This window comes from Aristolochia californica, unplaced genomic scaffold, assembly GCF_029961685.1.
Source record: "Aristolochia californica isolate CCGP_79_NKW_82.1479 unplaced genomic scaffold, dmAriCali1.0.hap1 SCAF_13, whole genome shotgun sequence".
In the NCBI taxonomy this organism is placed as follows: Eukaryota; Viridiplantae; Streptophyta; class Magnoliopsida; order Piperales; family Aristolochiaceae; genus Aristolochia; species Aristolochia californica.
This window is the reverse complement of record NW_027181804.1, coordinates 26,666,162-26,693,293: the sequence shown is the minus strand read 5'-3', so window position 1 is coordinate 26,693,293 and position 27,132 is coordinate 26,666,162. Positions and strand designations below refer to the sequence as shown.

At 36.2% G+C, this 27,132-nt stretch overlaps 3 protein-coding genes across 3 annotated transcripts; 2 read left to right on the top strand and 1 right to left on the bottom strand.

Annotated features, from left to right (window-relative positions):
* Nucleotides 1–6,001: 6,001 nt before the first annotated feature.
* Nucleotides 6,002–6,313, bottom strand: LOC137947757 (uncharacterized). The gene has a single exon (XM_068793526.1). The coding sequence runs from the start codon at nucleotides 6,311–6,313 to the stop codon at nucleotides 6,002–6,004; it is 312 nt and encodes a 103-aa protein (XP_068649627.1).
* Nucleotides 6,314–6,700: 387 nt separating this feature from the next.
* Nucleotides 6,701–7,988, top strand: LOC137947756 (uncharacterized). Its single transcript, XM_068793525.1, has 3 exons — nucleotides 6,701–7,005; nucleotides 7,543–7,688; nucleotides 7,905–7,988. The coding sequence occupies exons 1-3, from the start codon at nucleotides 6,930–6,932 to the stop codon at nucleotides 7,986–7,988; spliced, it is 306 nt and encodes a 101-aa protein (XP_068649626.1). The 5' UTR covers nucleotides 6,701–6,929.
* A 2,542-nt stretch (nucleotides 7,989–10,530) lies between these two features.
* LOC137949117 (uncharacterized) lies at nucleotides 10,531–11,092 on the top strand. Its single transcript, XM_068795391.1, has one exon. It carries the CDS (start codon nucleotides 10,613–10,615, stop codon nucleotides 10,940–10,942), a length of 330 nt encoding a protein of 109 aa, XP_068651492.1. The 5' UTR covers nucleotides 10,531–10,612; the 3' UTR covers nucleotides 10,943–11,092.
* Nucleotides 11,093–27,132: the final 16,040 nt, after the last annotated feature.

Sequence of the window (27,132 nt, the reverse complement as noted above, 5' to 3'; positions counted from 1 at the left end):
CCCTTTTCAAACTAAACTATTCCTGCTGCCTTTTCAAATAGTCCCTCCAACTGTAAATACTATCCTCCTTGCGATAAGGAGCATGGTGTGAAACTTTCTCTTTATTTTTTTATTGTCTTCTTCCTCATTCGATTCATCTTGTTTCGTGTCTTAACCCTCTTTTTTTTCTAATGAAAATAGGTTTCTTAGTTTTCAATCTCTCTTAATTTCAATTTCAAAATATCTCTTTAGCCATCCCTTTACAAACCTTCTTTCTTTATCTTCTTTTTTCTTCCCTCCCTCGAAAGAACAAGGGTAGCTGGTGAGGTTTGAAGATTGATTTTGATACCAACCATATGATTAAAAGCTTTTGCAAAAACTATGCTAGCTGGTATATATAGTTTTTTTCCTTTTTCTTTTCTTTTAAAAGGTGTGGCCCTAATGGTATTATTGACATTGTAAATATGAATTTATAATTATAAATACAACCCAATGGGTATAGGGAAGAGCATCAAGCTCTAGCATCTTGAACCTCACTCCTCTCTTGGAATTCGTCCCCTCTCCTCTCTTTCTCTTTCTCTCTCCCACGGGGTCTTCGATTCTCTTCTCCTCCCCTTCTTCTCTTCTCTCCTTCCCTTGATATCTCATTATGTTTATGAAAAGACCATATAAATCAACATGGTAATAGAGCAGACAAAGATTTGACATGGAAAAGGAGAAGAAAAGGAGAATAATATGGAGAAGAAAAAAAAAAAGGATTTTTTTTCATTTTTCCCTTTAGTCTTCTTCATTCCCAATTCTGGAAATTTTGTAATACCGAATAAGAAAGAAACATAAAAGTGAAAGAAGAATAATGAGGAAAGAGAAGTCTAAGGCCATCAAACTCAATATTCATCCCATAAATCTAATCATAACAACTACAAATGAAGTTACTTCCATCCTCTCATCATCAACTACCTACTCAAATCTAAAATACTTTCTTCCTCATTGAAGAAAATGAATTTTACACTACCTGCCTTCATTTAGCCAAAGATTAATATTACAAAAAAAAAACAAAAGGTAACATATGGAAAGCATATAGACCCAATATACATAAATTCCAAGTACTTGTATCATGGTTTGTTATTAATTTGAACCTGAACATCATAAATTGATTTAAGCATCAAACCAAACAAAAGCTAGAGAGAGAGAGAGAGAGAGAGAGAGAGAGAGAGTAGTGGCTCATGGGCAACTCTTGATCTTTTGTCCACTAAACACACTATGTTCTTGCTCCTATATCAGGATAATTATTCACCAAACTCAAAAACAGATATACATCATACCCTTTAGACTCATCAATGACAAAGTCCAATCTCTTATAAAACATCACCAAACAAGCATTACTTCTCATAATCAAAAGCATTGACAACAAACTTCTCTAAGCTCTCCACTCATATTGGTACAATCTTTGAATGCCAAAGCTCTTCTCACATTCCATATTGGAAACATGTTGCCCTGGTTTGTAAAAGTTATGAAAAGATAAAATTGGATTATGAAAAGTAAAAGTTTTTTCCCCATAAGCCTAATCATCAAACGGAAATAGAGATGGAAAAATATATTGATTCCAAGTGATTTTTACATGAAATACAAATTTACTCATTGGCTAAGATGAAATAATTTGAATCCTTAATCAAGGATTCATATTTTCTTGATTTATGCAATAAATTACATGATTTAAATAATCAAGCACTATTAAAAATTAAATATTTTTTCCTATATACATAATTAAAATAGTTTCGTGATGGAGATATTCTCATCCTTGAAGTACTTAAATGTCAACACCCTCTTCGATGCATGGCTCCTAAGAAGTGCACTGATGAAGTTGGTGAACTCACTATTGTGTCTATCAGTACAACCTTGGTATTGAGTCAACTTGTGTTGGAAAAAACAATTCTAATCAGATGAGTTCACATTCATGACAAACAACCAAACCAACTCTAACATTAGTATACAACTAACCTTATTTTTTAACAAACAATATCTCATATCGTTTGTTCACATTTATCACTCTCTTGTGAGTAAGAAGCTCTTTGTATATTGAATAAAATTTGGCTTCAGTGATGGAGCCTTTAGATCGAGGTTTGTTTCCTATTGTGTTTTTCAAATAGTGTGGAAACCTATTTGAATCAAACAAGTTAGGACATGCATGAAAAAGTAAGAGACATGCAACTCTATGGTAAGGAACAACTAAGTACATCTCTATGGCGTTGGACCACACATCAGTGCCTCATGTGGTAACATACAAGAGAAAGTAAGACATATGTAACTCTATGGTAAGGAACCTATCAGTACATCTCTATGATAAGGAACCACTAACTCTATGGCACAAGACCACAGGTCAATGCCTCTTGTGGTAGGTGAATCACTAGAAATACCATAACATCAAAGAATGAGGGAGAAAAAAAATGTTCCAACTAACATAATATTCTACCAATAGTAGTCATTGACCCTTAGTGTCTTCAACCACAAGTCCTTGAAAAATAATCCCAACTGAAGGATAGAAGTCACATTCTTTGGTAGATAATTAACATGTCATAGGACAAGGAGCAATATTTGCAACATTACATGGGAATCATGAGTCTTTATGCCTAAGAAATGGGTGTATCTTCCTTAAAACATCATGGTATGGTAGAACCAAATCATAAAATTTTAGTGTTTAATAAAGATTAATGCAAATCATAAAATAAATAATTACACACCACAAAAGAATCAAAATTTTTGTTCTCGATGTTCTCCTAATAGTAATCACTTCCCAAGAACCCTTGCTAGAAAAAAATTCTACCAATTATTATATTAATTAGAAATTATAATTTCAAAGTGATCTTGCTCTAATTAAGCCAAGTGTAGTACGCAATTACACTATTACAAACTCTCTCAAAGAGTTCAACAACTAGATTCTATCTCTATTGGTCTTTCCCTTGTAAAATTTGAGGTTTTAGTAAATCTCTGTAGAAATTCAAAGACAAGTAGAAAAGAAAAATAAAAGTCACACTTTTGAGTTAGGAGAATCAGACTTCTCCTAGTGAGATCTGCGTCTCCAATCTTTTTTTTATCTTCTTTTTTCTTCCCTCCCTCGAAAGAGCAAGGGTAGCTAGTGAGGTTTGAAGATTGATTTTGATACCAACCATATGATTAAAAGCTTTTGCAAGAACTATGCCAGCTGGTATATATAGTTTTTTTTCTTTTTCTTTTCTTTTAATAGGTGTGGCCCTAATGGTATTATTGACATTGTAAATATGGATTTACAACTATAAATACAACCCAATGGGCATAGGGAAGAGCATCAAGCTCTAGCATCTTGAACCTCACTCCTCTCTTGGAATTCGTCCTCTCTCTCTCTCTCTCTCTCTCTCCCACGGGGTCTTCTATCCTCTTCTCCTCCCCTTCTTCTCTTCTCTCCTTCCCTTGATATCTCATTATGTTTATGAAAAGACCATAGAAATCAACATGGTAATAGAGCAGGCAAAGATCTGACATGGAAAAATAGAATAATATGGAGAAGAAAAAAAAGGAGTTTTTTTTCATTTTTCCCTTTAGTCTTCTTCATTCCCAATTCTGGAAATTTTGTAATACCGAATAAGAAAGAAACATAAAAGTGAAAGAAGAATAATGAGGAAAGAGAAGTCTAAGGCCATCAACCTCAGTATTCATCCCATAACTCTAATCATAACAACTACAAATGAAGTTACTTCCATCCTCTCATCATCAACTACCTACTCAAATCTAAAATACTTTCTTCCTCACTGAAGAAAATGAATTTTACACTACCTGCCTTCATTTAGCCAAAGATTAATATTACAAAAAAAAACAAAAGGTAACATATGGAAAGCATATAGACCCAATATACATCAATTCCAAGTATTCGTATCATGGTTTGTTATTAATTTGAACCTGAACATCATAAATTGATTTCAGCATCAAACCAAACAAAAGGTAGAGAGAGAGAGAGAGGGAGAGAGATTGACTAGTGGCTCATGGGCAACTCTTGATCTTTTGTCCACTAAACACATTATGTTCTTGCTCCTATATCAGGATAATTATTCACCAAACTCAAAAACAGATATACTTCATACCCTTTAGACTCATCAATGACAAAGTCCAATCTCTTAGAAAACATCACCAAACAAACATTACTTTCTCATAATCAAAAGCAGTGACAACAAACTTCTCTAAGCTCTCCACTCATCTTGACCACTTGCTCATTGTAAGGCAAGTGGTCAAGAGTTGCCTTAAAGGAAAACAAAACTATATATTAACGAAAACAAAAGTAGTTAACAAGGCAACATAAAGGAAGTAACATTCTCTGAATCATGTCAAACATGATGGCTCTTCGATGCATGGCTCCTAAGAAGTGCACCAATGAAGTTGGTGAATTCACTATAAATATTGTTGTGTCTATCAATACAACCTTGGTATTCTAATATATCAACTTGTGTTGGAAAAAATAAATATAATCAGATGAGTTCACATTCATGACAAACAACAAAATTGACTTTAACATTAGTATACAAGTAACCTTATTTTTGAACACTTCAACAAACAATATCTCATATCGTTTGTTCACATTTATCACTCCCTTGTGAGTAAGAAGTTCTTTGTATATTGAATAGAATTTGGTTTCAGTGATGGACCCTTTAGGTCGAGGTTTGTTTCCTATTGTGTTTTTCAACTAGTGTAGAAACCTATTTGAAAAGTTAGGATAGGCATGAAAAAGTAAGAGACATGCAACTCTATGGTAAGGAACTGCTAAGTACTATGGCGTTGGACCACACATTAGTGCCTCATGTGGTAACATACATGAGAAAGTAAGACACAAGTAACTCCATGGTAAGGAATCTATCAGTTCATCTCTATGATAAAGAACCACTAACTTTATGGCACTAGACTACACGCTCAATGCCTCTTGTGATAGGTCTAGATACACCATAACAAAAAAGAATGAGGGAGGATTGTTTTTTTCCAACTTACATAATATTCTACCAATAGTAGTCACCAACCCTTAGTGTCTTCAACCACAATTCCTTGAAAAATAATCCCAACTAAAAGATAAAAGTTGTCACATTCTTTGGTAGATAATTAACATGACATAGGACAAGGAGCAATCTTTGCAACATTACATGGGAATCATGAGTCTACATGCCTAAGAAATGGGGGTATCTTCCTTAAAACATCATGCTATGGTAGAAGCATACCCATATGGAAACTTGATTGTCTATAGCCAAGTGTTGGCCTAGGTGGCTTCTCAAGAAGGGAGGTGAATTGAGATATATAAAATGAAATTTTAGTGTTTAATGCAAATCATAAGATAAGCAATCACACGCCATAAGAGAACACAAAATTTTTGTTCTCGATGTTCTCCTGGTGGTAATCACTTCCCAAGAACCCTTGCTCAGGATAATTCTACTACTTATTGTATTAGTTAGAAATTATAAGTTCAAAGTGATCTTGCTCTGATTAAGCCAAGTGTAGTACGCAATTACACTATTACAAACTCTCTCAAAGAGTTCTAGAACTAGATTATATCTCTATTGGTCTTTCACTTTTAAAATTTGAGGTTTGACTAAATCTCTATAGAAATTCAAAGTGAAGTAGAAAAGAAAAATAAAAGTCACACCTTTGAGTTAGGAGAATCAGCCTTGTCCTAGTGAGATCCAAGTCTCCAATCTTTTTGCACAAAACATAATTTGATGGAGCTTGAGTAAAAAATCAAAGAGAAAAATTATGTTTGAATGGAAAACTAAATAAAAAGAAATATGTGTTTAGATTATGGAATCAAAAGGGGAAATATATCATAACAAATGAGTAAAATAGTACTTGAGAGTCGCAAAGATTGTCTTTGAATATGAAAAAGAAACAGTTGAAAGAAGAAAGGGAAGTGAATAAAAAAAGATAAAAAAAGGTTGTGTGGTTGTAACAATTAATTGGTAAACTATTTGGATTTTTAATTACACATAGAACTTGGCCTTCGTTATGGATTTTGGGATTACGAAGGAGTGATTCTGATGACTAGGCCGGGGAAAACATCATCAGGGTCTTGGATGTGAGGATTCCGTTCGATGATGTATGGATCGCCACATTTGTCACTGATCGTGTGAAGGGTCTCTCCCTCGCCCACCACATAAATCTCCTCGCATGGCCTCACCTTCAGATATCCTTTCACTCCAGGCGTTTCCTCCATTGGATTCTCCCTCACAGTCAATAACAGGATGAGTGCCCCCAAGACAATGGCACAATACCAAGATGCTGCATCAGTAATCTCTTGGGGCGCCATAGCTTTCAGTTTTGGCTTCGCCATTTTACAGAAATAAAGAAAAAAGAATGAAGAAACGTTTTCTTCGTGTTGGGTATTTATTACGATGAAGAAAGAGTGGGAGGAGGGAAAAAAGAAGAAGAAGATGGCAAGTGTAAGAAGAACTTTGGCGGTTTTTGTGTGGAGTACACTGGGATGGAGGAGTCGGCTACGTGGGGGCTATTCTTGCGTCGTGTTGCTAAATTTAGAAAGAGGATTACGAGTGGGAATCCTTTACTTGCCTCTTTTCCATTCGAGGCAGCCATTGTTGATCAATGGTGGCTCCCGTTGGCAAAAATTGTTGGGCGCACAAACATTGCCTTGACATCAATTCTTGCCGCAGACGAAGATTTTCTTTTATGCAAGATAACTATATAATACAGAGTGATTGACTTCAGTTAAAAGGCAACAGTTTTTTGAAAAATCCAACAGATATTTGATTTTCTGATATATATGTGTATATATATAGGGGTGCGTTCATTCCAAACATACGAAAATACGACCGTTGTGCCCCTCTCCTTCTCTAACGCTGGTTTAAACCCCGAGTCTTCTCCTTCTCTTTCCGCTCAAACCATGTCATCTCCTTGCTCTCCTGGAGGGGATTCTCTCAGAATGCTAACCGATGGAGCAGAACGAATCTCCTCTTCTGCTAGGTGTTTTCCATGATTACCCTTCTATAGGAGGTTTTACCAAAATAGGTATGGTTTTCATGTTCTTCGCATATTTTTAACTTTGTTTTTCTAAAATGCATCATTCACATAATTCTTTTTGTTTCCTTCGTTTTTTCTCTTTTCGTTTCCTCCTGATCTGGCACCTTCCCAATGATAAATTCTCTTCCCATTTGGGGTTGGACGAAATCCGATTCTTATTTTTTAGGTTGTTTTTTGTTTCTTTGGGCAAATATTGGGCTAGATTTTTTTATTATGTTGATTTGTAGACGATCTACTTGAATCATTCCTGCATACAAAAATTTCCTTACTCGTCTATTATCAAGGGTTGGGTTGGATATGCATCACAAAACATCATCGAACTCTTAATTTTTGGGTTCTAAGCAGGTTATTTGATTAGGGTAATGCGTAGAATCCTACATTTTGATGTCCCTTTTTGTTACTGGGTGATTCAAAATAGAAGGTCGACCTTGAATATACCGGCCATAATTGTGGTTTTTAGGACGTTTGAACTCTTGAATTGGTGATTTTTTTCTGTGCAATTCATTTTATGTTTTGTGCTTCTAGATTATTATTTTATAGATGCGCAGATCCTCCACTGGAAGAGGTTATTGGAATGTTACAGAAACAGAAGGGTGAAGACAATGAGGAGGAAAAAAATATGGAAGAGCCAAAGCATCAAAATGACGAGCCTAAAAGTTCTGGTGATGCTGGTAATGCTCTCCCTTACTCTTCAGCATTTATAGTTTGGTACTTAAGATAGTGAGACAGTGGGTGAATGTTATCACTTATGAGAGGAACCAGAAGAAAGCTTTGTAAAACTTGCTGGTTTTAGAGTTCAAGTGATTCAGGTTGAGTTAGATTTTAGTACAACCAACAAAATCTATCTTATGCTACAAAAGAAAGCTGATTTTTGAATTTGCTCGCAGATGTTGGAAGGGCAGAGATCACCCTCTTACATTCAAAGTCATTCTCGCAGTTCAATGGAAACTTCATACCCAATTTTTTTATGAAATATCATGAGGGATATGATTGAATGACTTAATATACATTAGAATCTAGTTTCATACTGAACGTGTTCTTCAAGTTATGAAAGTGATAACATTGCTTCAACTTCTTTTGATGTACAGGAAATAATTTTTCATCTAAAATGTTGCCTAGGAGGTGACTTTTCATCTAAAATGCTACACAATAAAGTGTCAACAACATTCCATAGTTTTACATAAAGTGAAATACAACTCATAAAACTTAATATACAAAACACAAATACCTCTGGTTTCATAGATGTAAAAGAATGGGTTTTGGAGGAGGAGGAGAAAGAGAGAAGAGATGGAGAAAATCAGTCTGAAATAACTTTGTGTGGGAGCTCGACCCCTATTTATAATGGCCTGAGATACAAATTACAGAAATACCCTAATCAATTAAAAATACTTATTCCCTACATACTTGTCCAAATTAGATAAAAATTTGAACTAGAGATAAAACAGTGCATAGAATAAAGTAGTGTAGTTGCTGAACTTTATAGACAGTGTGAAATGACAATATTGCCCTTTAGTGAGTGTCTTGATTTCATTAATTCTGGTTCGCGACTTGTCGACCCGACAACTCGACTCGACCTGACGGTTCGTCCCCGACCTGGATGACCTAATCGGGATTTTCAGTTCGGGACCGGAGAGTTTGAGACATTCTGAAATTAGTGATTTTTGCGGGAGAAAGGGTTTTGTCGAGGGAAGAATCGAAAGATTGATTTTGTAATCAAGTTCGGAGCCGCAAAGCTCTCCTCTTCCGATTATAGTGGAATCTCGTCGTCTCCTCCCGTGGATGTAGGCTGTTGCTGAACCACGTAAACTCTGTGCCTCTTGTGATTGATTATTTCTTAATCTTTTACGTTTTCTCATTTACATATTTATTTTGTAGTTTGATAATCTTGAATCGTGCTCGGTTTTTTAGCTTTAGTTCTAACAGAAGTCATGTCCTGCTTGATAAGGAAGTTTTTGTTCGATTATTACTGCAATAATTCTTGATGAGAAGAATTCCTAATTCACTTGGGTTTTATCTTTTCTTATTGGCATGTACCATGCAATTGACATCCTATTAACTCTCCTTCAAGATTTCTACTTCGACTTTGACTTTCACTCTGATTGCTACTTCTGATTTGGTTAGAGCTCTAATAACTCTGGTGCATGATTTTTATTGAATCATTGTTTTCTGACAAGTCATCCAAAAGCTTCTTGAATGTGTGCAGCACCAGAAACTCAGCAATGCCAGTCACGAGCTGAGGCCTGCTGCTGGTATAGAATTTTCATCACCAGTATCTGGCAAAACTGGTCAGTGTTCTGTCAAATGCATTTAACATTAAAACTTATTCCTTGATTTTTTTTTGTTGGTCATTCACTTCCATCTAAGTCTGTGGAATTTTCTCTAAAAAAAGTAATGCACCTTGTTTGATGAATCAAATTGTTAATTAAGAAATAAAAAAATGGTTCCCAACAATGCTGCAAGCTCCCATGAATTGTTTGTCTTCTAGGTGCAATGAAGCCAAAATCTGGATCTAAACAATGGTTACATTGTAAGATTGAGGGATGTCATTACCCAAGTATTTCATACATAGTAATGGGAAATGTATAGCAAGTATCTGGACTTTCTTGTCATAAATGCCTCTTTTGTAGTAATGTTGAAGCAGGAAACTGATGGCTTGAAAGGTTTGCATCTTCTTATCATAAAGATCTAAAGGATAACTACTTCATTTGTAGTGTAGGACTTCTAAAAGTAAGGTTGAAGGTGTACTAAGCCTATAAGTTTGAATTGGTATAAGATTGCATGTACTTCTCTCTGGTGCAAATTTTTGCCAACACCGTTGTTGATTAGTTCTATTTGCAATCCGTCGTGAAAAGAGCTTCCAATATCAACTTTCTCGGTTCATTTGCAGGGTTCCATCGCAACTAGTGAGTCTAGTGACAAAGAAGGCGAATCGATGTCGACTCGGTCCGTTTCTCGATCGACCTGGATTATGGTTTTTAGTCACGTAAACGAGTAAAAGGAAAATTAAAAAAATAAATAAATAAATAAAACAGATAAGTTTTTTTAAAATTTAAAAATATATACATATAATATTTAAAGATATTAAAAAATTATAATAATACCCTTACATGATCGATAATCGGGTAAATGAATATAAAATAGATATTACCCGATTTTGTTCCTATTTAATAAAAAATAATATAAGTAAATATATAAAATTATCTAATTATATGTAAGGATAAGCTTTTTTATTTTATATATATTCAATTTAATAAAAGGTTGACAAAAACCAAATAATCAGATAAAATTGACACTCTATTAATTGAAATATAATTTATTTGACCATATTATATGTATGTATATACGTATATTGATGGGATTTAATTTTGTGACGTGATCAAGTATCAAACAAATGAAATAATCATGATTCGTATGGTTAGGGTACATTTGTAATTTCATCAAGGAAGGAAAGATTTAAAAGGGAGTTCACGCAACCCGTCGTGTCTTTGAACCGATTTCCCACCCTCCGAAAACGCCTAAAATTCTCCTCACACCTTTCATCCTTCTCTCTCTCTCGATCGATCGATCGATCGATTTGAAAGCAACCACCTTTCTTATGGCGAGACCAGAAGAGAAATCCATGGCGGGAGCCAAAGCAATAGCAGACGCAGCTTCGTGGTACTGCGCCTTCGTCTTGGTGGGTCTCATCTTGTTTGCATCTGTCAAGGAGAATCACCCGGTGGCGGAGCCAGTCATGGCCGGAAGATTCAGACAACGCCCCTGCGAAGAAATCTACGTTGTTAACGAAGGAGAGACTCTGCACACCATCAGCGACAAGTGTGGGGATCCGTATATTGTCGAGCGGAATCCCCATATCCAGGACCCAGATGATGTTTTCCCCGGTTTACTCATCAGAATCGTCCCTTCAAACCAAAGGAAACTATAAGAGCGCTTTCCCTGTTTCTCTATGTACATGTTTCTTTTCTATTTATCCTTTTTTGTTTGTGTCAAATGATTCAAGGGTAGTATGCTCTTGATAAAATTTCCCTGTTTTTCCATTTTACTGAAGAGGAAAAAAAAAAGTTGCAGAGTAAAATAGTTGATGGATCAAATCGATGGAGGACAGAGGGAGCCTTCCGTTCTTTTTTTCTTCCTTTGCCTCCATGGTTTTCATAAAACATCTCAGCGTTCTTGTAACGTTTATACCTGCGCTTTCTTCTCTAATCAACACAAGTTCTTCACCAATTCATCTAAGACTTCAGAGCAGAAATTCCACGATTAACCGGGGACAGAAGACTCCGGCAAGAAAGCTAAAGATGCTTTAAACGAAGTCAGATGTTTCATGTTCCGTGCTGGATGACAAAAACCGCACAGATAACCGAATAGAATTTCTCTTTTAGTTTGTCACAGCATTCAGCAACTGAATTTGTCTGGTTTATAGTGCATACACAGAGGTGTTGGGTGTATTCGCCCGAACATGGGCCGAGCAGCCGGCTCTGAATCCGGGATAATTTCTGATATCTCCCGCCAAATGGTTAATGACTTCCGATTACCCAGATAGATACGCCATTAAAGCAAGAACTGTTCTCTAATTGCACGGCAACCACTTCATCGACGACTACGAGACTGGTTGAAGGAAGCCTATCTTTAATCTGAAGTCAACTTAAATAATCAATGTTGAATCACTCCTCCACTCATCGAAGGAACGATTTTGGACCTGGTAGTTAACGAAATTCCAACGTAACACCCTCTGCTCAAATCTGCAGGATACAGAATTGCTAGCTTGTTCGACGATCGAAACCGTCCGTTTCTGGATATTGAACCGGTGATCTTGAGGAAAATGGATTTCTGGTCGCAGTTCATCTTTCATCTTCTTGCTTTTATATTTTTCGGTTATTGAAGAAGTTGGAACCGACTTTCATTGTTAATGGCTGCGTGTTGGATTTGGTGTTTATGTCAAGCATTTCGTCAGCCTCCAACGACCGGGAAGCGGTCGTCTTCCTCCGTGGTTTAATTCGTTTCAATTATAAAGATAAAACTGGAAGACAGGGACGAGAGTTGTTGTAAGTCAACCAGCTTAATTAATCTGACGTGAAACTTGAAATAAGGCTAGTCTCCACCTCAAACTTGAAATAAGGCTAGTCAAAGTATAATAAGTCAAACTCAGGATTTTCCCAGCTCGGCTTTTTAGTTTTTTTTTTTTTTATAAAAATACCCTTTATTCTAATTACTCTCATTAATTCATTTATTTAGTTGGTTGATATTTTCTCTTATTTACCTCAAAACTTCAAAGATGATCGATCGTTTAACCCTTCTGAGTCCCTCAAACTTGTTATTATATACTAGTATGTTCCATTGCAAAGTCTTGGACTTCTCTGTAATAACTTGTTGTTCAATGGTATTAAGTTCATCACAATATTTTCTTTGTTTATTTTGTAATTGTAAATGTAGGTTGGAGTTCGAGTTCGAGCTCAATTTTAGGCTTGAGGTTGAGATCGAGCTCTAAGTATTCAGATCAAGCCAAACTCGAACATATGCAGGTTCAAGTTTGGCTCGACTCGATGCCACCCCTATCGGTGACCAACTATCGAGCTCGATTCCTCTTTTTCTGTTGAAATCCTCTCCCTTTTCTACACCCGAATGAGTTATCTGAGTTAAGATTTGAGTTTAATATCATTGTTTTTTGAATAACATGTTCGTTAACCCTCTTCGTTGTGTCTATATAAGTGAGTTGTTATCTTTCTCTCTCTTCCTCTTCCCATCCAAGTATAGGATGATAAGCTTAGTGTTCTTTGTCCAGATTGAAACTGGAGGGAATCCTGCTATCCTTTTCAAAACACATCCAAACATCGACAAGGAGCTCTTCTCAAATGAAAATATTCTTGGGTTGAAAGAACCTAAAAGGCCTTTTCCTACTGGTCAAGATGGTGATGCAGCAGCAATTGGTCTTCTCAAATGGAGAATGCAGACCGCAGATGAGTCGGTGGTCCCATTGAATCTTTCATTACCACATGCAGTAAACTGCTCTAATTCTGGAAGTGAGACTTACACCATCATTGAGTATGAATCTTCTTCCATGTTTGATCTTCACAATGTTGTGATCCCAGTAGCTCTAATATTTGAATGGTAATAAGGTGGCAGAGAGTAGCTCTAATACAGTCTATTCTTGCTATGACTGTTCAAAGCTACTAACATTCCTTGCTCTCAGCTGAAGCATTTGGCTGCTTCCCTGAAGGTTCTAAGGTTTGCTCAAATTCAGGGGAACTCGAGAAATGTGCTAGACATACCTGGCATGGATGCACCAAGAAAATGGACTGATTCCCCATGGTAGTTTGCAGACATATGTGCAATTGACCCATGTAACAATAACACAAGAGAAGGGTATACCAGAAAACCGAAAGAAATCTGCAAGATAGTAAGAAAAGAAAAGAAACAAAAAACAGTTTACACTCTTTAGCTATACATCAAAAGTGATATGATAACAAACAGGAAAACTAAACATCTCCAAACAGTAATGTTGATTCAATCTTCAGTTCTACACTCTGAAGGACTTCTTATATGTTAATTTTTAGGACTCCATGGATTGCATTATAGAGAAAGAAGAAAAACACACATTAGGGAGAAAAGAAGGAGGAAGAATGTGATGGACTTGTGTCCAAACCCTCCCCCTTAAGCTCTATTTATAACTGATAAAAGTATAATATTATAATTATGCCCTTCACCCAAGTAAGATAGAAGAAGAGACAAGAAACATAAACTAATTACATCAAAGACACCCTAATTACATCATATATTTCTATTAAGTTGTGGAGCCTAATCAATGCCCTACGCAGAGTTGGTACGTGAATCCACCTTCGCGGTAAGGTCGCCATGGTGTCTCCCTCCCGGGGGTGTGAATTTCACTATTGTAAAACGGTTACCCAAATTTTCTCTTTATAATTTGGAGGAGGGAGGGGGGGGGGGGGGGGGGGGGAGGTTAGAGAAAAATAAACACATGTAAGTGTGTGCGATTTTTCTTATAAACTATTTTATTTTCATAGTGGATTACTACAGTAGCGAAAGACAAGACGTAGTCTCATCTTGAAGCGAACCTATATTTGCTTCGCCATTTTTCTGCGATTATTATTATTGCTCTCGTTAGTTTGGAATTATGGCGTCTAATTCCTAACACTTCTAACACTCCCTTCAAGCTGGGAGGTAATGGCACTGATCCCTGTTTGAAACAAATAACATAGACATAGTAATAAGCTCCTCCATCACAGTGTCCCAAGGATAAGTACGACACCGACACAAACTCTCAAAGGGTAGAACTGGTGATAAATCGAAACCAACCTCTAATAATTTTGAACAAATATAGTTATAATAATCATTAAAGTAAGTAATGTCTATCATTCACAAGTCGGCAATAAAAAAACCCTAGAGTACCAATAAAAGTTTCAAAAGACTTAAGGCACTCATATATTAAAGGGTCCAACCAAAGAAACGCTCCAAAAAGGTTGGCCAAAGGGGTAAGTGAGAGTCAAATAAAGGACAATAGGAGAAAGACTACCAAAGGGTAATGGGTAATGAGGAATATAAGGTGTAGAAGTCAGGGTCATCATGTGCTTTATTTTCCTAAGGAATTCAAATTCTTAATCAGATGAACCAATGTCGACAACAATCGGCAAATAATGAACCCAAGGCAAGTAACCGAGGAGTTCTTTTTTAGTAATAATGTCTCAATAAAAAAGACACAATAGAAACAATGGAAATGGACTAATGCCCAAATAACATGTACCAAATGTGTTGTTATAAAACAGTGGATAACTGATAAATAATGAAAGTCCTTAAAAGTATTAAGGACACAAAAAATAATCCGCAAAAAGTAAGCAATGCTCAGGTCGCTGGGTTAACTTGAGCAAAGCAGAATCAGTAAGCAGCGCTCGGATTGCTGGGTTAACTTGACAGATTAAATTCAAACAACTACCCTTCTGTCTTAGCTTCCCTCTTATTTCAACAATGGAGAAACGGTAACCAAAGAGACGAGCCATAAATAGCTAGACTCAGAATTCTACAGCAGCTCAGCACTTCCAAAAATCAATCAGTAGAATGAAGATAGACAATAGAGACGAGGTAGAGTGATTAACAAAGATAATCTCAGATGATTTTCCAAAATCAGCAATGAGAATCGCCAACAGTAATGGCAGATAAATCGGCAGGATCAATCAAAGATAGCAGAGTTTGAACAACACTGGCATGTAATGCCGTCAATCACTCGGAACAATGATAAGAATCTAGATATAATTAGTAATCTTTTGGTTTCAAATATCAACATAATTCTAGTAGGCTAAGGATGACAATAGTTATGCTGTAATGTTAGGATGATATCTGGATTAACAGTAGAAATAAGTCGAGCTCTTGTCCAATTACAACAAGAAGTTGCAGTCTTCCAGAAATAGAATAGCAAGATTGAAAGACAATATATCGTGACATGCTGTCGGAGCAGTCTTTGGCAGATATGGCCAGATATGGACTCGCTAGATAGAGCGAGTTCACTGGTCTGAGTTGCAACAATGAACCAAGTAATAGAGAATCCTCTGCTAAAGAGGATACTCTCTACCAAAAATAAGATGATAGACGCCAATTACAGGAACGACATTAAGTTCCAGGAAGGTAGAGAGGAAAGATACAATGCCAACAATTACTCAGATTTGCAACAGTCACACAATAGAGTAAGGGCAGAGTAATGTCAGACAGGAGGAGAAGATAAGCAGTGTCGGAAGGAAGACGAGCTAGCAAAGAAGATACCCGTCTACCAGGCTTTATACCGTTGTTGAATTTATGGAAAAGAGAAAAACCTTCATTGACTTAATATAATCAGAGTACATGAACCCCTATTTATAATAGAGGAAAGTAGTAGAGTCCAATTAAAATTAAACTACCCTTGTCCCAATTACACCCAAACTCTAACACATAAAGATAAGTCCAAACATAATTAAATAACTCAACATAAATAGAAAACTAACATAACTAAAATACCTTTAAATTAAAACTCTTCTGTGAGACCTCCATTTTTTAGACTCTTGTAAGACTCCATATTAATTCTAACTTTGTGAGAGTCATGTAAGAGGCTTCCATATCTTCTCTTCAACACTCCCCCTCAAGATGGAGTTTAACTTCAACTTGCAATGAAAAGAATTCTTGGTCTTCAATTTTCTTTGCTACAAAAAAAATTCTTGACAAATACAATTCTTGATAGATGCAAAAACTTTATTTTTTGTGCTCCCCCTTTCTTGAATATTTTGATCACATAAAACTTACCACAACATATGGAATAAAATATCTATTTCTTGTACTTCTTCTTTGACTTCTCTCCCTCAAGCTAGGAGGTAATGGCAACAATCTCAACTTGAACCCAATAACATAGATGTAGTAACACACAACACCCCCCACCCACACACACACACACACACACATATATATATATATGTGTGTGTGTGTACAAAGGAAAACCAACCGAAGCAACACACAAGAGGTTGGCCCAAAGGGGTATGTGAGAGTCAAATAAAAATTGGTAGGAGAAAGGTTGCTAAATGACCAATGGGTAATGGGTAAAGAGGAAGATAAGATGTTGAGGCCACCATGTGCTTTTTTTTTTCTAAAAAAATTAAATTCAGCATCAGACGAACCAATGCCGACATCAATCAACAAATAATGAACCCAAGGCAAACAACCGAGGAGTTCTTCTTAAAAAATAATGTCTTAATCAAAGAGTAGCAATAGCGGAAATGGGCCAATGCCCAAATAAAATGTACCAAATGTGTAACTGTATAGCAATAGATAATCGGTAAATAATGGAAGTCCTTAAGAGTAATAAGGACATATGAAATAGTCTGCAATGAGTACGTCAGTAAATAAGGAAGTTGCACAAGAGAGTATGTTAGAACCGAGTAATAATTAAAGATAATAATTCATCCAAAGATAGAGAACCGAGTTGAACCGAGTCAAATAGTTGACTCATATAACCGAGTCGCAGGAGAAATATGTATAAAACTCAAGACCCAAACATGTATAACCAAGGAAAATAATAAGTGGGCCTAGTCAGGTTGACCCAGACCCAAGTTGACTCACTGACTTGATCTAGACTAGGTTGACTTTGTTCGAGTACGTCCGAGTTAACTCGGCAGTAAGTTCGGGTCTCTAGTTTTGTTTGTCTCAATTCGGACTGGACCAGATCTCGGTCAAAATCGGCTCTGCAGAACCAGTGTGCCGATTAAATGTTTCCTAACTTAGGGAAACATTAAATTTTTCAACAGTATCTTCTTCCCTGCAACACTCTGGTTTCCAAACAATGCATCTTCTTCCTCACTGCACCGATGATTGCAGAGAGACAACGTCGCATCTGTTGGCTCAGGCAAGTATTTTCGGAAGATGTCGATAGAAGGTAAGATCAAATAACTTGGTGAAAACAGAGTTATCATTGGAGGAAATAATCCAGCAAGTAGAAACATAAAATGAACTTAGTAGAGTCGTTTGTAAGACGATTCAAGAACCATCACCTCGATGGTTCACGATCCATCACCTAGACGGTTCCTGATCCATCACTTAAGTGACTTATCCGTAGGACGGTTTTCCACTAATGGTGGTCACCGGTTACGACCTTCGATTTTTCGTCGTTTGGTGGTCTCCTTTTGATGGAGAGGAGCCTATAAAATGGGGTTTGGTCTAGCAGAGGCATGCCTGACCACTGCCATCAACGAGCCTCTATGATAGATGAGACGTCTGTTCGCTGGGGACGATAGCCGATAGGCTCTGTTCACCGAAAGTTGACGCCATGTTAGGAGGTAATATTTTGGTTTATTCACCTCGACGGTTCACGATCCATCACCTAGACGGTTCCCAATCCATCACTTAAGTGACATATCCGGTCGGATGGTTTTCCACTAATGGTGGTCGCCGATTACGACCTTCGGTTTTTCGTCTTTTGGTGGTCTCCTTTGATGGAGAGGAACCTATAAAATGGGGTTTGGTCTAGCAGAGGCATGCCTGACCACTGCCATCAACGAGCCTCTGTGATAGACAAGACATTCTGTTCGCTGGAGACGATAGCCGATAAGCTCTGTTCCCTGGACGTTGACGCCTGACTTTTCATATATGTTTCCAAAATTCTATTAAAAGTATTCCTACATGCGATATAAGAGCTTCCCTCTCTGATATCAAGTCATTTCCATGGAGAGGAGTTCTCTGTGTACGCTGTGAGCGCCGGCGCTGTGGAGCCAACCGGCGTATCGCTCGACACTGTGCGTCAGTCGGCGTCGCCGTCCGACGACAGCGGTCGAATTCCGACAGGAGGCGACGTCCGACAGAGAGCGACGATGGATGTTGACCATCCTCTCTGCATGTGGCTAGAGGTTGAAGATGACCTCCAGCGCACGTAAATAAAAAAAAATGTTTTGAAACTTACGTTAGTTCGTTTCTTTTAAATGACAAATTAACTCGACTGAGTCAACTTGTACCGGTTGTGCAAGATGGGTTTTGATGAAACGAGTCGAACGGGTTGACTCGACTCGGATTTTAACGAGTCGTTAGGGTTTACTCTATCGGGCTGAGTCATCGCACGAACGGGTTGAATCATTTTGGCTTGTCAATTCCAACTCGCTGAGACGACCCGCCCGCGAACTGGCCGAGTCGACTCGGTCGACAGATAAAAATCTTGAGCCTACGGGGATTCGAACACGCGTGCAGGAAATAACTTTGGGCGCTCGAAACCAGTAAATCCGACTGGTTTAATGTGTTATCGTGGGATACACATAATATATAGATTAAAATTACAGTAATTTGTTTTCATACAATTTTAATAATTGTGCAAAATTTATTTTGGTTTTATGCATACTTTAGTTTTTATGCATTTTTTATGTTGACCTAAATATAAGGATTATTGATTGACATTTATTTTAGTCAATTATTTTTTATGTCATATTTTTTGTATACATTTGAATAATTGAGTAATTGCCAGAACATTCTTAATTATGCAAATGTCTAGTGACATTAAGTTTAGTCACGTAAAGTTAATGACATAAACAAAAGTTATGATTCATCATGAAGATATAATAATTTAACCCCATAGGGTAAATGTTATATTTACGTGATTAATCAGGATGGTAAAGAAAATATTCAAAAAAAAAAACAAAAAAAAAATTCTAGTTGGCCACAGGTCTAGAATATTCCTTGACAAACAAATTTCTAGGTCCCATCATAAAGAGATATAAATCGCAATTGTGTTATAATCTAAGCTCATAGGAAAGGTTATAATGACATGCTGATTTATTTGTTTAAATTACCTAGAATATTCCTTGACAAACACATTTCTAGGTCCCATCATAAAGAGACATAAATCGCATCTGTGTTATAATCTAACCCCACATGAAAGATTATAGTGACTCGCTGATTTTTTTTAATTATTTATATAGGTAAATATTCAAATTTTTGCATCATTACATGTTTAGTAAGCTTGTTATCTACTTTTTGTAGCTCTTCAAACTTTATCTATCCCCACCTCTGGTTCCTCTATTGTTCCCTTAAATGGAGAAATGTGTTCTTTAGTGTGTTTTAAATCTAATATGACTCATGCTTCTTATAATACTTGGTGGATTGATTATGGTACTACACTCCATGTTGCCAACACCATGCAGGGTTTCTTGAACCAACGAAAACCGACGCCAAGTGAATGCTCCATCTATTCAGGAAATAAGATGGGTTCACATGTAGAGGCGGTTGGAACTTTCAGACTTGTCCTAAATATTGACTTTGTTTTAGACCTTGAAAGAACATTTTATGTTCCATCTTTTTCTCGAAACCTTATCTCAGTTTCTAAACTTTTACCCTTTGGATTCAGTTTTAATTTTCTTGGAAATTCCCTTCATTTGTATAAAGACCATTTTCTTGTTGGAAATGACATTTTGGAAGAAGGATTGTTCAAACTTCTTTTAAACCCTACATTTGATTGCAGTCTTACTACTGTGCATGGTATTAATGTTGGCATTAAGAGAAGTGTTATAAATGAGAAATCTTCCATGTTGTGGCATAAGAGATTAGGTCATATCTCCATTGATAGAATTAAAAGATTAGTTACTGATGGAGTCCTTGAGGCTCTTGATTTTACTGATTTTAGTACATGTGTGGATTGCATTAAAAAAAGCAAACTAACAAGTACAAGAAAAGTGCCAGGTGGATTTCTGATGTCTTAGAAATCATACACATTGATATTTCAAGTCCTTATGATCCATGTTTCAATGGTCAAAAGTATTTCATTAACTTTATTGATGTCCATACACGATATATGTATCTTTATCTACTTTATGATAGAAGTGAAGCACTAGATGCTTTTAAGGTCTATAAAGCAGAAGTAGAGAAACAATTAAGTAAACAAATCCAAACCGTGAGGTCAGATAGAAATGGTGAATATTATGGAAGGTACATTGAAACAGGACAATTGATTGATCCTTTTGCAAGGTTTCTTGAGGAACACGTTATTGTGCCACAATACACAATGCCTGGTTCACCGTCTCAAAATGGTGTGGCTAAAAGACGAAATTTAACATTAATGGACATGGTGAGGAATATACTTAGTAACTCTGATAACTCTGATCTCCCATTGTTTTTGTGGAGTGAAGCTCACAAAACTGCAGTCTATGTACTCAATAGGGTTCCCACCGAGGCGGTTCATAAAACGCCATTCGAATTATGGAAAGGTTGGAAACCTAGTTTAAGACATATACATGTTTGGGGTTGTCCAGTTGAAGTTCGACTTTACAATCCACATGAAACAAAGTTAGACTTTAGAATAGTCAGTGGACATTTCATTGGCTATGCAAAAAATTCTAAGGGATACAGATTTTACCGTCCATCTCGTTCAATAAGAATTGTCGAATCTAAGAATGCAAGGTTCCTTGAGAATGATGAGATTAGTGGGAGTACCCAACCTCGAAACTTAGTTTTTGAGGAGCATACAAGTACTCTACCTGCTTCTAAAAATTCGTATAGATTGGTTGTTGTTCATAAAAATAATACAGATTTGATTATTCAAGTACAACCAATAGTTGAAGAACCATCTCATCATGAGGATACTCCTATAGATCAGGTTACTCCACATTCGCAATCTGAAAATGTTGAAGTCCCCTTAAGATGATCTTCAAGAGTTAGGAAACTTGCAATTTCTTCCGATTATGAAGTGTACTTTCAAGAATCTAACATGGATATTTGTGCTGAAGATGATCCTATTACGTTTTCACATGCCATGAGTGGACAAAAATCCACATTATGAATGATGCCATGAAGGAAGAGTTGGATTCAATGGCTAATAACCAAGTCTGGGATCTTGTTGAATTGCCTGAAGGGGGGAAGACCATTGGCTGTAAATGGGTTTTCAAAACCAAAAGAAACTCTTTAGGCAATATTGAAAGATATAAGGCAAGACTTGTAGCCAAAGGATTTACTCAACAAGAAGGTATTGATTATCACGAAACTTTCTCTCCTGTTTCAAATAAGGATTTATTTCAGATAATGATGGCATTAGTAGTTCATTTTGATATGGAGTTACATCAAATGGATGTGAAAACGACTTTCCTCAATGGAGACCTAGAAGAAGAGGTTTACATGAAATAACCTGAAGGTTTCATTTAAGAGGGGAATGATCACTTGGTTTGTAGACTTAGGAAATCTATATATGGACTAAAACAAGCCTCCCGTCAGTGGTATTTAAAATTTCAAGATGTTATTTCTTCATTTGGGTTTACAGAGAATATCATGGATCAATGTATATACCATAAGGTCAGTGGGAGTAAAATAATTTTCTTAGTCTTATATGTAGATGATATTCTACTTGCTTCAAGTGATTTAGGATTACTTCATGAGGTCAAACGATTTCTCTCGTTGAAATTTGATATGAAGGATATGGGTGATGCTTCTTATGTCATAGGCATAAAGATTGATAGAGACAGATCCCAAGGGACATTAGGATTGTCTCAAGAAGCCTATATCAACAAAATTCTAAAGAGATATCGTATGAATAATTGTTCATCTGGTATTGCACCAATTGTGAAAGGTGACAAATTAAGTTTGGAACCAAGTCCACAAAATAATTTAGAGAGGGAACAAATGAAAAATATTTCATATGCTTTCGCTGTTGGGAGTTTAATGTATGTTTAGGTTTGCATAAGACCTGACATAGCATATGCAGCGGGAATGTTGGGTAGATATCAAAGTAATCCCAGTTTGGACCATTGGAAAGCTGCAAAGATAGTCATGTGATATCTTCAGGGGACTAAAGACTACAAGCTTACGTACAGACGATCTGATCATCTGGAAGTGATTGGATATTCAGACTCTGATTTTGTTGGCTGCCTTGATTCGAGAAAGTCAACATCAGGATACGTCTTCTTATTAGCTGGAGGGGTTATTTCTTGGAAAAGTGAAAAACTATTTTTGGTTGCTACTTCTACCACAGAAGCTGAGTTTGTAGCATATTTTGAAGCGTCATCACATGCTATATGGTTGAGGAGTTTTATTTCAGGGCTTAAAATTGTTGACACTATTTCTAAGCATTAAGGATTTATTGCGACAATTCCGCAGCAGTGTTTTTGGCCAAGAACAATAAGAGTGGAAGTCGTAGTAAACATAATGACATAAAGTTTTTAGCTATTCGAGAACATGTCAAAGCAAATAAAGTGGTTGTGGAACACATCAGTAACAGATTAATGATCGTTGATCCGTTCACAAAAGGTCTACCACCTGCTGTTTATAAAGGATATGTTGAACATATGGGACTCAGTTCTATTAAGTAATTTTTGTAATTGAGATTCCTTTTATGTTTGTATCGCGATTTTGTAAAAAAAAAAAAACCCATTAAGTTCATTTGTGTCTTATCTTATTTGGTTGTATACATAAAGTTTAGAGAGTGCCAATATAAGATGATCTCGAATGAGCATTATGCATGTTCATTTATAAAGCAAATGTGCCACGTAAGGTTCTCATTCAAAGGAGATAGTTGTATTGTAATACGGGGAAGGTAATACTTGCTTTAAAGGACTTACCGCCACGATTCATGTAATTTAATCTTCTTTGTTTGCATATAAGGATATTATATATATGGAAAACATTCATGAAAATGTGTCAATGATACATATTAAGTAGACGTATGGGTCAAGTGGGAGAATGTAAGACGATTCACGAACCATCACCTCGACAGTTCACGATCCGTCACCTAGACAGTTCCCGATTCATCACTTAAGTGACCTATTCGTCGGACGATTTTCCACTAATGGTGGTCATCGGTTACGACCTTCGGTTTTCCGTCGTTTGGTGGTCTAATTTGATTAACTCAGTAGAGTGGTCCACTAGGTGGTAGTGGGTCTTGACAAAGAGATCTTGTCGTGGCGATTTCATTCTCCTCGAAAAGGGAGATAGGATAAGCCCTTATCTAGAAGGTAGAAGAATAACAGCTCGTGAGCCAAGCAAAGCTTGCAAAATCTATAGCAGCAGTAAACAATAGGTATAGGGACTAAAAGGAGGAAAATAAAGATAGATATAAAACTAAATTGCTACATATAATAGATTAGAAAATGATCACATTATCTCCGTGGGTTGACCGAATCAACTCACAGAACATGCTCTGATACCATGTTGAATTTATGGAAAAGAGAAAAACTTCATTGACTTTAACTTAATGTAATCAGAGTACATGAACCCCTATTTATATTAGAGTAAAGTAGAAGAGTCCAATTACAATTAAACTATCCTTGTCCCAATTACAACCAAACTCTAACACTTAAAGATAAGTCCTAGTATAATTAAATCACTCTACATAAGTAGAAGATTAAAATAATTAAAACACCTTTAAATTGAAACTCTTCTGTGAGACCTCTTTTTGTGAGACTCTTGTAAGACTCCACCATATTAATTTTGGTTTTGTGAGATTGCTTACTGTGAGAATCATGTAAGAGGTTTTCATATCTTCTCTTCAACACCGAGTACCAAAAAATGTTACGGAAGCAATGCAGAAGAAAAATAACTGATCGCCAATGCTGTTGTGAAGGCTAGGAGCAATGGTAGAGCAGAGATACCAATGATCACCAGACGATCAAGAAGTCTTAGTGCAAGAAACTTGATTGCCGATACTATCAGAAGGCTTTTGCATAGATGATCGGTTGTTTGTAAGTCTGAACTGCTCTACTTGGATGATCGTATTTTGGAGGGAAAATATTTTTGAGCAACTTTAGATTATCAGATAAATGTCACTAATGCATCTATTCAGGCGATAACCAAATCCATACTTGGAGAGATTAGCAGATTTGATCCCAACTTGGGATCATGAGCCAGGATAGGATCAACAACTGTTGTTCTTCATTCAGCACTTAATTCTGGATTTATCATGCACCTTATGTAGATCAACGCACTCATGAAGAGAATAAATCCATGGATTCACACTAAGAGAGACGTTCCATGAGTTTCAATGAGTAAACTTGAAAAGAGAGAATATACAAGCGAGGGAAAAAATCTGTTTCAAGAGGAAAACTTCTTTCATACCGGTACATTATGTCCTTTGATCAACCAAGCAAAAAAATAAATAAATAAACTAGAATCCTAGAAACCATAGTTGTGAGTCCTGAAAATCAATCCTCTGATACCATGTGGATTTTCAGGACTCTATGAATTACATCATGGAGAAAGATGAAGAACACACATTGGAGAGAAAAAGAGGAGGAAGAATAAGGTTATGGACTTGTGTCCAAACCCTCCCCCCTAAGCTTTATTTATAACTGATAAAAGTACAATATTACGTAAGAGTAAAGAAGAGACAAGAGGCATAAACTAATTACAGCAATGACACCCTAATTATATCTTATCTTCAAACATTAGAGAAGTGACCTGAACCATCAAACATTGCCTCATCCTTCACATTAGCATACAACCTATTTGTAAGTAAAATCATAATGTGATAGCATTAATGACCACCATAATTGCACACATGCTATACATAAAAGGAACCCTTCTAACGTCCTCCATCTGTTTATGTCTCAATCCTTTAAAAACCTAAATATATACCTAGGAGAAAGAGCACAAAAAAATTGATAGTTCCGGTGAAAGATTTTATATGCACCAACACGATGAACATGCAATTTAGCAAGTGAGAGACATGAGACCCTTCAACCAAGAGGGTTAACTAAAATCAAATCACTAATTAAACTCACTTCTGTAATTAAGTGGACATCCAGGATGATCACAACTCACTTAAATAGACAACCGAGAGGATTAACAAACATGCTCTTTGAAAAAGAATGAAATTAAACTCAAATCTTAGCTCAAATAACTCATTCTTCTCTACCCTCTACAAATAAAAAACACTACTAACACCCAAATCGAACTATTTGTCTATTTAAGCTATTAAGTGCCCCAAATCATATACCATGTGGTGATAAAGTGCTTTTGTGCTCCTTTAAACTCTCAATCATACTTCAAATGATTTGAGTTGTTTGATTTTTTTTTAAAGCTAACCTCAATGTATTCAAGATAGCTAAGTACATTTGAACTTTTATTTCAAATCTATTTCTTGTGCTTAGTTTTTCTTTACTAAGGTTTAGTTCTCATACTCTGAAATCAATTTCTTTTTAAGTTCAACATTTTATTGGCCCTACGATCTTTCGATTTAGAATCTCATATGAGGCATTTGCACAATAGTTTTTAGGAAATGAGAAGACTCATATTTGAGTTAAATATCATAGAATCTTAACTTTGAAATTTTAATTTGAGATTTTGTTTGAGTTACTATGTCATGGTTAGGATCACCTAGGTTGGGCATGGATGTCTACTCTTCTTATTTCGATTATTATGATATCAGTCTATTCAGAGGCAAATTTGTGCTTCTCTTGTATATCAAGATTTTACATTGTAAACCCACTCAATTAGCTTGTCTAAACTAAATTGAAGTGTTTGAAAGCTATAAATCCTCCTTTGTGTGTCTAGACTAGTGTGCTTAGCTGGTTTGTGTAAGTCTCATTGAGAGCAATTGTTGAAGTTTGAAAATTGATTTTATTTTCCAAGCTCTGATTGTTAGCGCGTGAACCGACACGTTAGTATATATATATTATTTTTTTTTATGAAAATACCCTTTACTCTAGTTGCTCTTGTCAATTCCCTCTTTAGTTGTTGATAGTTGCTCTTATTTACCTCAAACCTTAAAGATGATCGATCATTCAAACCTTTTGGGTCCATCAACATCCTGTTGGAATTATGGTTTCAAAATATATTATTTATAAAATAAAAATACCATGATATTAGAGGCGTGGGGCCCACTTCTAGATGTTGTCATTGAATGTTCAGTACATGGAATAATGGCCAGCACATCCCCTTGTAGAGGTAGATTCATTGGGTGCATTGACTGGACACATCCCTTGGGCATAAGGAGATGTATCTCTCTTGAGGGGATGTATCTCTCCTTAAGGGATGTATCTCTCCTTAGAGGATGTATCTCTCCTAAGGAGATGTATCCTTATGAAAATTCATAAGTGCCACACCCTTTGGAAATCTATAAATTCCTCCATGGTCTTACAAGTGAGGCTAAGGCTATTTGCACACCCAGTCTGGCTGAACGGGAGCAAGTTTATCACTTGTAAACGAATTATCAAATATTATCTTGTGCACTTCAAGTTCTATTTATATTCTTCAAGATGAAAGGTACGCTCTCTTTATTCTTATTATTTTAATTCTAAGATATATGTATGGCTCTTATGAGAAGAAAAATTATGGAGGATTTAATATTTATTTCTATGATATTTATTTTATTATTATTAGACATCAAGTCTAACACATCCAATATTATTGTGTGCAAATAAATACTACTGATGGAGGTGTTTATTCTTTCTTTTAGGTCTATTAAACTGGTTAGTATACAATAGTATGTTCCATTGCAAAGTCTTGGACTCCTTTGTGATACTTTGTAGCTCAATAGTACAAAGGTCATCACAATATTCTCTTTTTTTTTTTTTTTTAATTTTTTTTTGTAGTAATGTTAGTTGGAGCAAAAATCCCACTTGAGCTCAGGCTCAAACTCCCGTAAAAATTTTAGGTTCGAGCTCAATTCCAATTTTAGGCTCGAGGTTG

What these genes read in the sequence shown, in the direction of transcription:
- LOC137949117 (XM_068795391.1), top strand. Translation starts at nt 10,613, where the DNA reads ATGGCGAGACCAGAAGAGAAATCCATGGCGGGAGCCAAAGCAATAGCA.
- LOC137947756 (XM_068793525.1), top strand. Translation starts at nt 6,930, where the DNA reads ATGGAGCAGAACGAATCTCCTCTTCTGCTAGGTGTTTTCCATGATTAC. An exon ending in AGGAGGTTTTACCAAAATAG is followed by an intron (nt 7,006 to 7,542) that starts GTATGGTTTTCA and finishes TTGTGCTTCTAG; the next exon opens with ATTATTATTTTATAGATGCG. An exon ending in TAAAAGTTCTGGTGATGCTG is followed by an intron (nt 7,689 to 7,904) that starts GTAATGCTCTCC and finishes ATTTGCTCGCAG; the next exon opens with ATGTTGGAAGGGCAGAGATC.
- LOC137947757 (XM_068793526.1), bottom strand. Translation starts at nt 6,313, where the DNA reads ATGGCGAAGCCAAAACTGAAAGCTATGGCGCCCCAAGAGATTACTGAT.